This window comes from Myotis brandtii, unplaced genomic scaffold (assembly GCF_000412655.1).
Source record: "Myotis brandtii unplaced genomic scaffold, ASM41265v1 scaffold143, whole genome shotgun sequence".
NCBI lineage: Eukaryota > Metazoa > Chordata > Mammalia > Chiroptera > Vespertilionidae > Myotis > Myotis brandtii.
Window position 1 is genome coordinate 1445869 of NW_005355115.1, and position 16589 is coordinate 1462457.

A 16589-nucleotide genomic window follows, 5' to 3' on the forward strand; every position below is an offset into this window, starting at 1 on the left:
ACTCCAGCATGACCTCATCTTAACTAATCACATGTTCAATGACCCTATTAACAAATAAGGTCATATTCTGAGGTCCTGGGGACTCCAGCATATCTTTTGGGAGGGAAATAATTCAACCTGTAACACAGTCTTCAGATTCGTCCACACGGACTCTCCTTACTTCTGACCATGACGGCTATTCTGCATCTTCTTCAAACTCCTCAAGCCGTGTCTCCCTTCAACTTCTCTGTTTTGAACAGTGGGCCTCACCTTCCACTTCCCTGGGACCAAAACAAAAAGCCATCTTAGTTGTGCTTATTCCATTGCCAAACTCATCCACCCTTACCTCGTCAGCTCTTGTTTCCATCATCCTCCCCTCTTTCCTGGCTCTTCTCTTTCCTTCAGCTTCTCCAACCAGTAAGTGTCTCCTCACATTACTAAGAATCTTCTCATGACCCTTACGTCCCACATACTTATCATCTCAGTTCCTGCTTTGTCATTGCCAAACTCTCTTTCTCCATTTTCCCTGCCATATTCATTCCTCAATCTATAACAGTGGTTTTTAACCTTCTGGCCCTTTAAATACAGTTCCTCATGTTGTGACCCAACCATAAAATTATTTTTGTTGCTACTTCATAACTGTAATGTTGCTACTGTTATGAATCGTAATGTAAATATCTGATATGCAGGATGGCCTCAGGCGACCCCTGTGAAAGGGTCATTCGACCGCCAAAGGGGTTGTGACCCACAGGTTGAGAACCGCTGATCTATAGCAATCTCTATTTTACTCCACATCTGTTAAAATAGCTTTCAGTGGGATCACCCGTGGCCTCTCATTTGCCAAGACCAACCATCCTCATCCTATTCGCCTTCCCACAGCTTACACTTGCTATCATCATACTTCCCTGAATAACCCATCTCTTCCTTCTTAAAATTCTCACTAGTCCTCTTGTCTTCAACCCAGGGTACAACCAAATTCTTACTCTCTCTGATAATCTATTGCATAGCAGTTCTCAGAGGGTGGTCTACCGACTTCCCGGAATTCCCAAGACCATTTCCTTTGAGGTCAAAATTATCTTCATAATAATACTAACACATTTTCCTTTTCAACTGTGTTGACATTCACACCCCTGGTGCAAAAGTGACTGTCTTTAGGGTATGAATCAATGCAGTGGCATCAAACTGTACTGGTGGTATTTGTACTCTTCACAGCCACACACTCATGGTTTAAATTTAGAAAAAGGAAAAGAAAAGTAAGAAGCAAAATACCAGTTTTTCATAAAACCATCCTTGATGAAACAGTACAAATTAATAATTTTATTAACTCTACCCTTGAGCCTTTTTAGTAATCCGAATAACAATATGGAGAGTACACATAAAGCACTCTGTAGCAACCAAAACACAATGCTTAGCTTGAGGCAACAGTCTAAGCTGTCTGAAGCTGAATTGGGCAGGTATTTTTCTCATGGAACAAATTGTTGACTTGAAAAGATAACTAACAGGCAAATGACAGTTATGCAGACCTCCATATTTGGCAGCCATTTTCTCAAAAATGAATGAGTGAGCATGTTACTTCAAGAAAAATAAACAACAATGGTTGTTGCCAATGATAAAGAATAAACTTTCAAGCAAAAGCTAGAATTTTGGAAAATTTGTATCCGCCAGCATGAATCTGACAACTTTGATAAGACAGGTGGTAATATTAATGAATGGCATTTTTGATATTGTGCAATGACAGGCGTTGACATTTGGAAAAGCTGCGTAACTCGGGAACCAATATTTTCTGAATGACCAATGCACACTCTTACAGAACATGTGCAGGTAAAAAAATCCATGAAAGATGCAAAATGGATAAATGGATTTTAATATAATCAAAGAAAACAGATTCAACATTATAATACCCATTAAGCAGCTGCCACTTGTCGAGTTTTAATAATGTTTCTCTCTATCCTCTCCCTTCCTCTCTGTAAAAAATCAATAAAATATATTAAATTAATGATGTATCAAGGAAGAATATTCGAAATTCATTGAAAGGCTATTAAAATCCTCCTCTCTTTTCCAACTGCATAATTGAGTGAGGCCAGCTTTTCTTCATACCCTGGAGACAAAGCAGCACAGTGTTAACTGATCAAATACAGAGAAGCAGGCCTGAGATTCCAGGTATCTTTTATTAAGTTAGAAATTATAGAAATTTGCAAAAAGGTAAAACAATGCCAATCTTCTTACTGCCTTTTTCTTGTTTTGGAAAAGGTAATTTTTTTTATAAAGTATTATTTTAACATATAATGAATTTATAAATAAAAATTTCTTAATTTCTCCATTTTAATTTCTAGTGCAGTAAACATTGATAGATGAAACCCACATTTACAAAAGTCCTTTAGGGATCCCCCATAATTTTTAAGAGGATAGCAAGGTCCTGAGACCAAAGTTTGAGATCGCTGCTGTAGAACTTTATTTTAACTAGTGGCTACAAAGGAAAATAAGAAGGAAATGAGGAATTTATTGGGTTTGTGGGGTACCAGACTGGAGGAAATTAGCAGCCAGTGGACAGCAAAATATGGCTATGTGCCTGATGGGAACCTGAACATTAAAACCACAGAAGATGTGCTAGAAGGGCAGGTGGAGGAACCCTGCGGCTGGCTTTGTTCTTGTCCCTGTTTTGCCTAAGGGCCTGGCGGGTTCACTGTGCTAGATCTGCCTCTAACCAATTTGGTCTGGTATCATATTGCCTGAGCAAATGAAATGTTTGTCATGTCACTAATGGAAAAAAATAGAGATGGCCAGCAAGTCCCTAATTCTTGGCCAGGTTTCACTCCCTCCCTCCCTCCCTCTGCCGTTTGTCCCTACATATTCCCAAAAGACTTGTGCAGAGAGGACAGGTCAAGGAAATGCTATTTGTTTATTATTTTTATCATTGTAGAGGGTGGGCCCCAGATGGTCGAATGAAAACCCTGGCTGCTGAGCTCTGGGCAGCACACCAGGTTTGATGAAAGGGCCTAAGCCCCAGACAAGGGATGTCAAAGAGGTTTCTGTCATTTGCCAACTCCAGCTTGATGGGAGTAGCTGCCTGAAGGCCTTTGGTGAGGAGCAGTGGAGAAGGAAGTGCAACCACATTGACATCTGCCAAGGCCTCCCAACAGGGGAAGCACCTCGGCCATTGTCACCCCTCCCTGAGCCCAGGGCCAGGACTCCTTGGTTCCTTTCTCCTAATCCAGCCAGGCCCTTGAGGCCAAACAGCTCAATAACTGAGATGGGAGGCATTGTGAAGAAATATAGAATGAAAAGCAGTGAGTTAGACTCAAAGGAAATGAGCACCTGCTCCCACCTCCATCTTATCATAATCTTACTGTTGATGTTGAGACCTTGGGGTAGGATAGGGAGGGGAACTCCCAAACTGGAAATGGAAAAATAGAGCCACAGGATGACCCAAGGATTTTGTCCTAGAAAAGATGATTCTCTATATAGCAATACGTATTTTTAATCTCTTAATTCCCTCTATTTTAAAAATTCCCCAAATTAATCAAACCACCATCTATGATTTGACCAGTTGAGAAGACTGTCATTATTATGGACCAGAAAGCAATGCATTCCCAGGATTTCTGTTCAGGAAAACACAGGATTATGGGAAAGATCCCTTAATGAGCCCCTTTGGGGTGGTAGCTCAGGCCTCAGGCCTGGGAGTTGGCTGATCCGAAGGCCTGAGAGATGAGGGGAAAAACTGCCAAGGAATAAACAAGAAGGAATGTTGTTTTGCCCTTGAAAGGGAAAGGGGAATAAGAACAGAGCCTGAAAAGGGGAGAAAGAACTCCTCAAATTCCATGCATGTCATGAAACAAACAAACAAACAAAAAACTTGCTTTGAGTGTATTCTTTGGGGTTCTGGACTGAATAGATGTGATATAAAGAAAAAGTGTGCAGACATAAGAATTAAAACGGGGGATTATAGATTGCCACGCCCTGGGGAATCTCAGAAATGGGCAACAGCATTTGAAAGGATCACAAGCCAGGGACTTGAGGGTCTGAGACAAGTTCTTGGATGCCCAAGAAGTTCTTCTCTGACGTGGCAACCTCAGAGTCAGTGATTTTACAACCCCACATTGATGCTCCTCTTAGACAAGGTCACGCATGAGCCTTGGGTCAGTGTATTGCTGTCCAGCTCTTGTTCCCATTAAAGCAGTTATCTCTTCCTTTAAATCTAGCAGTGTAATTTTTTCCATAGTTGAAAGCATCTCTATATTCAGGGTCACAAGGACTTTGACCAGTCATGGCTCTGCCACTAACTGGCCATGTGACCATGGGCAAGTCTTGATCTCTTCAGACCTCAGGGTCCTGATTGGTAAATTGATAGAGGTGGTGAGGGAAAAGTTGAGTTAATTATCCATTAGGTCTGTTTCAAATCAAAATTCAATGAATCTTACAGTATTAATCTTTTGTGCATCTCTATTCCCACTTGTACTCACTCTTATGACAATATACCTTTTATTATAGAAATAAAAGAATCAGGATTTTTAAAAATACATTTTTATTGATTTCAAAGAGGAAGAGAGAGGGAGGGAGGGAAGGAGGCAGGGAGGGAGGAAGGGAGGGAGGGAGAGAGAAAAAAAAACATCAATGATGAGAGAGAATCATTGATCAGCTGCCTCCTGAATGCCCCACACTGGGTATAGAGCCTGCAACCCGGGCATATGCCCTGACCAGGAATCGAACTATGACTTCCTGGTTCATAGGTCGATGCTCAACCACTGAGCAACACTGGTTGGGCAAGAATCTGGATTTTTTTTTAATAGAAGTTATTTCCTTAGTGTCAATTTCTCCATTAAGAACACTCACTAATGGAAAAACAGTAATTTAACCTGCACTGTTTTTGTTACTTATAATAAGGATATTTTTAAAGCTAAGAGGAGTCAGACAGATGGCATTAATATGTAAATTTTTTAGTTCTCTAAGTCTTTTCCTAATCATTTGGGCATTCTCTTATTTGTGTCTATGTCTGCCTTTCACATTAGATTGTTAGATCATTGTGAGTTGAAACAAAATGATACTCATCTCTGTATTCTGTAGAGACCATGCATTTTACAAAGTGAGCATTTAATAGAGATTTGTTCAATTGAATTGAAAATGGCATTGAATCAAAAAACTTAAATGATTGCTTTATATTGTGATAGGCTTGGTTATGCTGTGGGAATAAAATTATCCCAAAATCTCAGTGGTTTAGTGCAATAGAGGGCCTATTTTTTCCTTGTCAAGACAGTCATCTACAGGATGGGGTGAGAGAGGGGAGAAAGATGTTTGTACTCCACACAGACGCTCAGGGATCCAGGCTGAGGCGAGTCTGCTTCTGACTGCCGAGCACATGCCATCTTCAAGGACAGAGGCTGGAAATTTTCTCAAGAGCTTTTTTTCTTGCCTTCTGCATACATTTTATTGATCAGGGCTAATCACATGGCACTAGGAGAGTTTGGGGAGTGTGGGCTACCATATCTTTAGGCAAGAAAAATGCCACCAAGATCAATAATCACTACCAATGTCTGCCACATACTTTACTCAGTAGCTCTAATATTTTGGAGATAATGGACTTCTTTGAGAATCTTAGGGCAGCTCTGATCTCTCGCTCGAGGAAGAAACACAAGTGCACAGAAACTTACTACATATTTTGCATAATTTTCAGGTTTTTCATGCACTTTAAACCCCATTCACTTATATTCTCCGGATCCCTGGAGCCAGGTTATGGATCCTTTGACTGAATCCACAGGTGTGTTTAGCCCCTGGTAATAGACCAACAGATGAAAACAAACAAAAACAACATGGCCAGTGATCTGTTTGAATTTTATGCTGGGAACAGCCTGTTCATTTACTTGGCTATTTGTTTTTGTCAGCTCAGGCATCATGGAAGATACATGACCAATGGATGTTTCTCTGTGTTTGTTTCGATCAGGAAAAATTCGAGGGTCTGTTCCGGACTTATGATGACTGCGTGACGTTCCAGCTATTTAAGAGTTTCCGACGTGTCCGAATAAACTTCAGCAATCCCAAATCTGCAGCCCGAGCCAGGATAGAGCTTCATGAAACCCAGTTCAGAGGGAAAAAATTAAAACTCTACTTTGCACAGGTAATTCTTACCAAAAGTAACCCTTTTGCCTTACATTATTGTCTGCCTTTTTCAAAATGTAAATGGAGCTCTTTTCTACTTTCACATTGGTTTGTAGTCTATACTTAGTCCACTGAGAACTAAACCTGTGTGACAGGGCAGCATAGAGGTTCAGAATCGAGCTCTGAGGACTGACAGCTGGGCTTTAACCTGCATAAGTTACATAACCTGACTGTGTCTCCGTTTCCTCAGCTATAAGTGGGGGTGATGATATAATCCATAGTGCTGTTATAGAATTAAATGAATTATTGGGTATAGAAGTGCCTAAAATTTGGTAAATGCATAATAAATGCCAAGTAATAGTTGTAAAGAATGCTCTAATCACAACTACTCCTAATCTTCCTGGCAAGATTATATTTAAAACTTAAGTTATATGACTTTTAGTGGACTATATACCTTTTCAGTGATTCACATTCATAATAAAAGTTTACAAACATATGGAAATTAGTTTTGTGTTTTATTTAACCCAAAGTAAATTCTGACTCTTCCAAAAATAGATGAGTAATTCTTGGCAATGCACACAGTGTCCTTGCAATACAAAACCAATGTCCATCAGTAGATAATCTTGATCCATCTCTTATTGGTCAGTAAACATTGTTTCCAACATTGGACTCTAAAAGATGGTACCGTGAAAAGAAAATACTTCGCTTAGTTTTCAGGGCTGAAGAGTATTCCGTGTTATGTATATACCACATTTCCTTTCTCCATTCATCTGTCAAAGGACATTTATGTGGTTTCCATGTCTTGGCTATTGTGAATAGTGTGGCAATCAACATGGGGAGCGCTAATATCTTTTCAAGAGCCTAACTTTAATTCTTTCGGATAAATACCCAGAAGTAGAATTTCTGGACCATATTGTGGTTCTATTTTTAATTTTTTGAGGAATCACCAACAGCGTATAAAGATTTCTTTCTAATACTTGTTGTCTTTTGTGTTTTGAAAATAGCCAGTTAGAAATTCGTTAAGAGGTTAGATCTCATGTTAAGTGTTCTTACAATAAAATAAAATAAAAACCAAAAAAAAAGGACTTAGAGTTTGGCCTCAGACCCATGCTCAAATCCCACACTGCTAATAACATGTATGACTTGTAGAAACCTCAGTTTCTCCATCTGTCAAAACCCCACTTGTTTCTTCAAAAAGTTAAACATACAGTTACCATCTGACCCAGCAATTCCTCTGCTAGGTATATATAGAAAAATATTGAAAATTGGTCTCAAATAAATGCATGTACACATATGTTCATAGCAGCATTAGCCAAAAAGTAGGAACAACCCAAATGTGCATCATTAAGTGAACAGGTAAACAAATTGTGGTCTATTCATTCAGTGGGATATTATTCAACCATAAAAATGAATGAGATAATGATACATGCTACACACAGATGAACTTTTAAAACATATGCTTAATGAAAGAAGCCAGGCACAAAAGGTCACATTATTCCATTTATACGTAACGGTCAGAATAGGTAAAGCCACAGAGGTAGAAGTCATATTGGTGCTTGCCACACTCTGACTGGAGACAGAAATGGCAGCAACTGTTTATTGGGTCTAGGTTTAGGTTTTCCTCTGTGGTGATGAAGATTTATTTTTTTTCGAGAGATAGAAGTGGTGGTTGCAAACATTGGGAATATACTGAATGCCACTGAATTGTTTACTTCAAAATGGTTAATTTCATATTATATGAATTTCACCTCAATTAAAAGGAAGAAGGAAAGAGGCAAGAAGAATCTCCAGGACTCCGAAATGCATATTTTAGTAAGCTTTCCCGGTAATTCCGATGCACAGTAAAGGTTGAGATCCGCTATTTTAAGGGTGAGATAAGATGATTGAGCACATTGTGTGTGGTAAGGAGTAATTATTAAGCTAAAAGTGAGACCAGTGTGGCACCTCTGAGCCATACTGAATCATGTGTCTTCATTTCTACTCTGTTTGAAAGGTTCAGACTCCAGAAACAGACGGAGACAAACTGCATTTGGCTCCACCACAGCCCGCCAAACAGTTTCTCATCTCACCCCCCGCATCTCCTCCCGTTGGCTGGCAGCCCATCAGCGATGCCACACCAGTCCTCAACTACGACCTCCTCTACGCCGTGGCCAAACTTGGACCAGGTGAGCTCTGCAGGCTTTTTAAAAATATACATGTGTCAGCAACCTGGGAAAGCTAAACAAGATGAGCCACCTTGAGATCCCGGGCCCATGGTCACGTCTGCATTTGTAATGGATGTATTGCTCTGTGTGGACAGTGGGAGGGATGATGGATGATGGATGAGGATGAAACATTAGGCTGTGTAGTTGTTTAAGAGCAACTCAGGAACCAGTTCTAAAATGTCTACGTGACTTCTTGATTGCAATGCAGATAGTTTAAGATTGGAAAAGGCTACTTAATTCTTACAGGATTATGAAGTTATTTCCTCAGAACAAGCAACCTGAGCTCTAGCAGCGGGCATGAGGCTTCTCTGCTGTGCAGCCCTTTTTATTGCTGTCACAAGTGTGCCCAGGAACCCTCAGTTACAAGACAGTCTGCCTGCCGAAGCAAAGCTTCCAAGTCAAGAAGTTGGTCACAGTAGCCTCAAACTTTAGAAACATCTTATGGCCACTTTGTTCCAATGTTGGTATATGTTTCTTGGATTCACTCATTTTCACTGCAGTATAGTATCCCGTTGGGTGAATAGACCATCGCGCTTCATGCATCCATTCTCTGGTTGATGGACATTGCAATTGAATCTACAATTAACATTCTTGTACATACCTCCTATCCACTTTTCTGAAAGTTTCTTTATGTTTTATACCTAGAAGTAATATTGTCTTCAATTTCAGCAGATACTGCCATCTTGCACTCCAAAGTGTGTTTCCTGTATTATAGCAGGAGAGGAAATGGTAGAGGAGAGGAAATGGTAGCCACCAGGTGGAAGCTGAGGTTTTAGGCACTGCGGATCCCGAGGGAGGCAATGGCCATTGTGTCTGCTCCACTTACCGTAGTTCTCCCAGTGGGATAGGGGGCTTTCAAAATATAACTCCAAAGCCCTGACTGCACCCCAAGATATTCTCATTTCATTGATTTGGATCAAATCCAAGTATTAGTATTTTTTAAAAGTTTCCAGGTGATTCTGATGTGTTGATGAGCTCAAGCACCACTGGTAGCCAAATGCCAAATGTCAGGGCTGGTAGATTTATAAGTTCTTACCAGCATTCCTTGGTGTGGTCAGGAAAACATTTGGACCAGAGTCACTCACCTCAGAAATCGGCAGGTTTAATCATCACACATACACTGAGTTTTGAGAAACCTGGGTCCTAGAGCAACCTGCTATCCTGGTGTGCCCAGGACCGAGGGGTTCTTGGGAACTCTCAGTGCTGAAACCAGAAAATTCTCATGCAGAGCAGGAAGAGCGGGTCACCCACAGGACCCTCAGGCTAGGATGAGGCTAATTTGATTAATAAGCACTCCCTGCAAGAGAATTGCTGGCTGTCCCCTGTGTGGCCTGAAATTTATGGGACTCTCAGAGCAAGCCCCTTGGGGGTTTCTTTGAAATCACCATCAAGTCACTCTGCTTCTGGAGCCTTTAACGTGGCGGTCGGTTTCCCTCAGAGAGGCGCTGTGAGAAGCCGTGGGTGTCTGAGACAGGCTGATGAAAGAAGTGGCGTAATAATCAGGGAGGTGTCTGTGAAATGGGATTCCCTGGAAAGTCTAGTTCACGTACAGACTTTCCGCATACAGAACCCTGAGATCATGCACGCCCCATCCAAAGAGAGGCCTGCCTGTCGTCTATGTAATGTCAAGTGTAGACGTTGAGTCTGCCCAGGTCAAGCCTCATGGAGCCGCTTCTCACAGCGATTCAGGACACTGCAGAGGCAGGTGAGCACACCCCCAAAATGGACTGATCAGAGCCCAGGTCCTTGGAGCTGCCTGTGTGACTCATGCATAGGTTTAGACAAGAACACATTTGAACACTTTGTTGATTTAAATGTCCACACATGGAGGTCATCATAGAATCACTGAAGTCTTGGCTAGAGGGCGTAGGAATCACCCGGCCAACTTGCATTTTACAAGAGGGGCCCAGAGGCCCAGAGAGGGGGAGAAGTGACTTGTCAATGACAAGGCTTCCGCCACAGGGCTCTTCCTGTGTCTCTCTTTGCAAAGGAGCCCCAGGTTAAGTCCCACTTTCTTTTTAAAAAAATATATTTTTATTGATTTTTAGAGAGAGAGGAAGAGAGAGAAATATCAATCAGGTGCCCCCTGCACACCCTCTACTGAGGATGGAGCCCAAAATCCGGGCATGTGCCCTGACCAGGAATCAAACCGAATCGCACTGGTGACTGTTGTACATGGGATGACACTCAACCAACAGAGCCCCACCAGCCAGGCCTCAAGTCAGACTTTCTGACCAGCAGACCCCAGGGGTGTCTAGTCCACTCACTTGGAGCTGGTATTTCAATAAATCAAATCATTTTTCATCCAGCACAAGACAGAAAATTCATATGCAGTTCATGTTCACGAAGCCTGATGCAAAGACAAGATCAGGGTGAGTCTCAGGCGCCCTTGTGGCTAATGGAGCTGAGTCCAGGTCTGGAGGGCACTCCCTGGGACCAGCGTGATGGAGGCCGAACGAACGGGTGGAGAAGGAATTCCACCCCAGAAGGGCTACCCCCAGAGCCTGGCATGGAGGAGGCAGGAGGAAGAATAAAATGGTCTTAAGAGGTAGAAGGAAAAAGGAGGTTCTTTCTAAAGTTGTGAATAACCTACCAACAATGTTATAGATGCATTAATTGTGCTGCTAAGCAATGAGCCTCGCCTTTCCTTACCCAACTGAATGTACTGTCTACCTTCTGATGTGCCCGGCTGAGCAGTGAGCAGAGATAGGAAGGATGGCTATCCCCACCTTATAGATCAGAACACTGAGCTGCAGAAAGGTGAACGAACTCATCGAGGTGACACAGCTGGGTGGTGGCAGAGGCTAATGTCAAACTCAGCTCTTCTCACTCCCCACTTGGCCAGATCCCAGGGGCTAGTACAGACACTGGCTGCCTCGGGGGACTTTAGGCCTACTCCGCTCTGACACGGGCAAAACGTTTATCCTGACCCCGCATTGACAGGCATCGGTAACACCACTGCCACTTCCAGAAAGCCTAACCCAGGGCCTGGTACGTGTGCAAATGAAGCCCTGTGCACTACGTGTGCAAGAGCAAATCTGGTGGGCCTCCTGCTTTCTAAGGATGACTGATCCCGTGTGCCACGGAGCAGCTGTAATTTGGATGTATTCCCTGGCATAGCTTTCTCTCCTTGACGGCAATCTAAGGCTATTTCTTTTCATTTCATTTCCATTTGTCCTTTCCCTGTGTCCTTGAAGCTCCTTCACCGCACACAGATGAATGATTTGTGTCCAGCAATGGAGTTGAAAACATCACAGAGTTATATTAGAGGCCTGGGCCTCTGGCAGCTGTTTTAGCTGCAATGATGAGAGAGCAGGGCCACACCCTGCATCCTCCCCACCCACATCTCTGCTGACCCCTCCCTTGTGAGGGGCCAACGTGAGGACTTGCTCCTTCAGTCTCCTCATGGCACTTTGCACAAATGCTCGCTTCTCTTTATGGTAATTTTCCATTATTTCACTTACTGTCTTCCCTACTTTTTGAGGGGAAAATGTCTGTTGTACTCATTTTGGTATTCCTGGCGCCTGATGGCACCTTGCACACAGTAGGTGCTCAATAAATATAGAATGAGTGAATAGACAGAGCGATTAGCCTGCCTAGAGATAGTTTCTTCACTGGCAAAGTGTTGCTTCCTTCCGGCTGTAGCAAAACTGAGCCAGGCAGCACTAAATTAATGTTTTCTTCAAGGAGAGGACTTCTAGCGTTTCCATGTCTTAAAAAATATGATTTAGTAAAATTCATTTTTAATCCTTTGGCAGAATCATTTCAGTAACAAGTTATAACTCACTCCGTGTTAAGGGATGGCTACCTCTGTTCCAGGAATGCAGAAACAAATTAGAATGAGAGCAGAGAAAAGCAACTCAAATGATCGAAGGAGTGGAGTTTTGCTTCTGCTTCGGAGGAATGACTAATAGTGCTAAATTGGTAGGCCTGACGAAAAGTAAGTCTGAAGACAGAGCATCCTGGGGCTGGGATCCAGGGCTAGACGGTACTCACGCTCTGTATCACTTCAGCAAACCGGCTGGCTTGTGGGAGCTGTGACTTGTCACGCTGCCCAAGGCAGGCAATGACGTGCATTCGTAAGACCCTTTCATGGAGGACAAAAGTGAGGATGAGGACACAGGACTCAGCTCCGACAAGCAGGGGCAAGACTGCGCCCCTATTCTTTAAGGAAGGAACTCTGGCGACCCTGGTCCAGGATTTCCTGGAACTGTGGTAGGCAGCTGAAGGGGCACCAGACTTGAGACCGTGAGGTCAGACTGGACCTGGGTTCAGCAACCTTGGTACTTGAGTTCAGGCTAAGGAAGAATTCAGAGCCAAGACTCAATCTACGAGAGAATATTTATTTATAAAATCACAGAGGTAGAAGGAACTCATAGAAGAAATGGATTTAGGAAACAAGTATAGAGGCAAAGGGAGTGAGGAAGTGCGGGGAGAGAGGGAGAAGGGAAAGGCTCCAGTGTGCTCCAGGGAGGGAGAGCGCTCTGGGCACTCAGTCCTAAGGGTTTTAACAGTGGAGATTTTAAGGGCGGTGCCAGGGGAAGATCTCACTAGAATATTCCGCGGCTTTGCAGTGTGTCCTTTCAGGGTCTAGGTCTCCACTGATTGATTGGTTGGCACCAGGCCAGGGGGTCATTATACAGTGTAGCTGATCCTGAGGTCAGCTGTGGGGTCACTTACCTGGTTTTGTTGCTTTTCTGGGTCTGGAGCTGAAATATAACTGAGGCCTAGATGTTATCTCTAGGGAGGAAAGGTCAGGGGGTCCAAACCTCATGACCAGCGATATGCTCGGGGAGGAAAGGTCACCCTGGGGGTGACTATCCTTTGCTGGGCACCTGGGGCTTTCCACCCCGGAGACCTTCTGTGCCTGGCCCATCGCCCTTGCTCTGCTCCTGTCTGTCTAACTGCCCACCCCACAACTCTCGAAACAAGTATGGAGAGAACAGTGCAATTTCCAAGGAGTCCTTATCCACCCAAACCTGTGGGTGCCTTTGAAACCCTTCACGGAATGTTACAACATGAGACCCGGTGTCACCTAACACTGACGAGGCAACTGAGTTCTGTTTAACACAGCGAGGACAAGTTTGCATTCTGGGAAATATAAGAACACAGTTTGAAACGTTCTTAATCAGTGTCCCCATGACTGCATGTTCTGTTTTTGATCCAGGAAGTAAATAAACATAGAGGAATTAGGGGAAAAAAATAAATAGCAACAATGACTAAAACTTCTATAGAGGGTTTGCTGGGTGTCAGGCCCTGTTCTAAACACATTATTGCATTTAATACTCACTGCAACTCTGTGAGACAAGCATTGTTATTTGCCTCATTTATTCAGCTGGGGAATCTGAGGCACAGAGTGGTTGAGTAACTTGGCCGAGGCTGCACAGCTGGTAGGTTAAAACATGTCCCTCTGCCACTGGCAAGCAGCAGAAAGGATTGATCAAGACACTACCCCGGCCCTGGAGAGTAAACAGTTTTGAGAAACCAGAGAGATCTCTTGAGGAGTAAAATTAATTTCTCCAGAAGAAAGTCAAGATTGTTGCCAAAGGAAATGTAAAAAATACAAAACAGCTTACACACTTGGTTCCTCCACATTTCAGTGCTCTGCTTACTGCCCGCCTCTCCCCCCCCTCAAAAAAACACACCCACTGCACCCGCTGGCTGTTTCCATCTCTTGTCCAGAGGGACACAGGGATCAGAATTTGCCTCCCTCTGCTCTGTAGAAAGGACAGCCATCACCTCTATAAAACAGAAGCTTTCTGCATCGGTATTAGTCCCCCTGGGGAATTTAGAGAAGCCGGGTCATGTAACAATGACTTGGGCAAAATAAGATGGGCTTTGACCAGCGGGAGAGTGGATCGAATACTTCTTTTGGTTTATTGTCTAATACCCATTGTTCCTGACCCCAGAGAGCGTCTAGTGCTGTGTTCTTTTTGAATGTAAAACAAAATATGGAAAACGAAATATAACTGAGGCCTAGATGTTATCTCTAGGGAGGAAAGGTCAGGGGGTCCAAACCTCATGACCAGCGATATGCTCGGAGAGGAAAGGTCACCCTGGGGGTGACTATCCTTTGCTGGGCACCTGGGGCTTTCCACCCTGGAGACCTTCTGTGCCTGGCCCATCGCCCTTGCTCTGCTCCTGTCTGTCTAACTGCCCACCCCACAACTCTCGAAACAAGTATGGAGAGAACAGTGCAATTTCCAAGGAGTCCTTATCCACCCAAACCTGTGGGTGCCTTTGAAACCCTTCACGGAATGTTACAACATGAGACCCGGTGTCACCTAACACTGACGAGGCAACTGAGTTCTGTTTAACACAGCGAGGACAAGTTTGCATTCTGGGAAATATAAGAACACAGTTTGAAACGTTCTTAATCAGTGTCCCCATGACTGCATGTTCTGTTTTTGATCCAGGAAGTAAATAAACATAGAGGAATTAGGGGAAAAAAATAAATAGCAACAATGACTAAAACTTCTATAGAGGGTTTGCTGGGTGTCAGGCCCTGTTCTAAACACATTATTGCATTTAATACTCACTGCAACTCTGTGAGACAAGCATTGTTATTTGCCTCATTTATTCAGCTGGGGAATCTGAGGCACAGAGTGGTTGAGTAACTTGGCCGAGGCTGCACAGCTGGTAGGTTAAAACATGTCCCTCTGCCACTGGCAAGCAGCAGAAAGGATTGATCAAGACACTACCCCGGCCCTGGAGAGTAAACAGTTTTGAGAAACCAGAGAGATCTCTTGAGGAGTAAAATTAATTTCTCCAGAAGAAAGTCAAGATTGTTGCCAAAGGAAATGTAAAAAATACAAAACAGCTTACACACTTGGTTCCTCCACATTTCAGTGCTCTGCTTACTGCCCGCCTCTCCCCCCCCTCAAAAAAACACACCCACTGCACCCGCTGGCTGTTTCCATCTCTTGTCCAGAGGGACACAGGGATCAGAATTTGCCTCCCTCTGCTCTGTAGAAAGGACAGCCATCACCTCTATAAAACAGAAGCTTTCTGCATCGGTATTAGTCCCCCTGGGGAATTTAGAGAAGCCGGGTCATGTAACAATGACTTGGGCAAAATAAGATGGGCTTTGACCAGCGGGAGAGTGGATCGAATACTTCTTTTGGTTTATTGTCTAATACCCATTGTTCCTGACCCCAGAGAGCGTCTAGTGCTGTGTTCTTTTTGAATGTAAAACAAAATATGGAAAACGAAAACCCAGCCCAGCAAAAGAAGCTTATCTATACCAATCAGCAAAAATGGCAAAATAGAGCTGTCGCTGCAGCGAGCGGGTGGTAGACGGGAGGTGGGATGTGAAATGCCAGCCCTTGTTCTGCTCTCTAGGATGGCTCCCGAAGGTCACGTCCATTGTCACTGGAAATGCCTGGGGGAGAGATATGAAAAGTCATTGTCTGTTCCCTGTTTTCCACCTGCTATTTTTAGCTCTTGTTAGAGAGATCAATTTTAGTTAACTGCCGAGGAAGGCTTAATATGGTGCTCGAGTTTCAAATCGAGTACATCTACTATATTTAGATTTTTTCCAAATTCCTCTCCATCAAAACATGCCATAGTAAAGCAATTTTGCCGGTTTGCTGCTTGGTATATATTGTTTCCTCCAAATGGAAAAATATATTTCAGTCATTCATGTAACTTATAAGGAAGAAAAATTTTCTATCCCAAGCTCATCGATTCAAAGGGAGAGAAAATTTCGTTTTGAAAATATACACAAACACCCCTGTTGTGGATGCATCTGGTGTAACTGTTATGGAAGCCTCAGTTCTTGGTAAACATTTGCTGCTTTCTGGTCACGGGCATGAAAAGCAAATAAAACAGCCCGTCTCCAGTGATCCAGTTAGTGCAGTCTGTTTGGGTCACTCCCCACCCAAGGGACATAGATTTCTGATCCTGGAATATATGCTCATCATTGTCCATCTCCTTTGAAGAATTTTCCCTGGAAAAAAATTGTAAAGGAGGTTTTCATCTCAGCATATACTCCACAATCATTTTCAATCCATGTTGAGTGGCAATATAAAATACTTCCTTTTTTTTAATTTCACAGGTAAGACATGCACATTGTAGAAAAAAATAGAAAAGACACGTGACCAAAATTCAAAAGCACTCGCACATCCCATAGCCACACCCCTGATATCGGGGAAGGTAGAACAGGGTGGCCACTCCCAGGGTGGACACCTCAGAACTCTGTGACCGAGCACACCAGGAGCTCAATAGTCCTTCTGCCCTGGAATACCTCCTCCTCTTCCCTCCGCCCCCTCTCCCCCACCCCCACCCCGTGCCTATAAATGAAGCTCCAACAAAAAG

At 43.4% G+C, this 16589-nt stretch overlaps 1 protein-coding gene across 3 annotated transcripts in view; it reads left to right on the top strand.

Annotated features, from left to right (window-relative positions):
* RCAN2 (regulator of calcineurin 2) overlaps positions 1–16589 on the top strand; it is a 264066-nt gene that overhangs the window by 235693 nt on the left and 11784 nt on the right. For all 3 annotated transcript variants that reach the window (XM_005860939.2, XM_014535359.1, XM_014535360.1), the window contains 2 exons: positions 5915–6088; positions 8063–8234. In XM_005860939.2, the coding sequence (XP_005861001.1) occupies positions 5915–6088; positions 8063–8234 (346 nt within the window). The remainder of the gene's footprint in view (positions 1–5914; positions 6089–8062; positions 8235–16589) is intronic.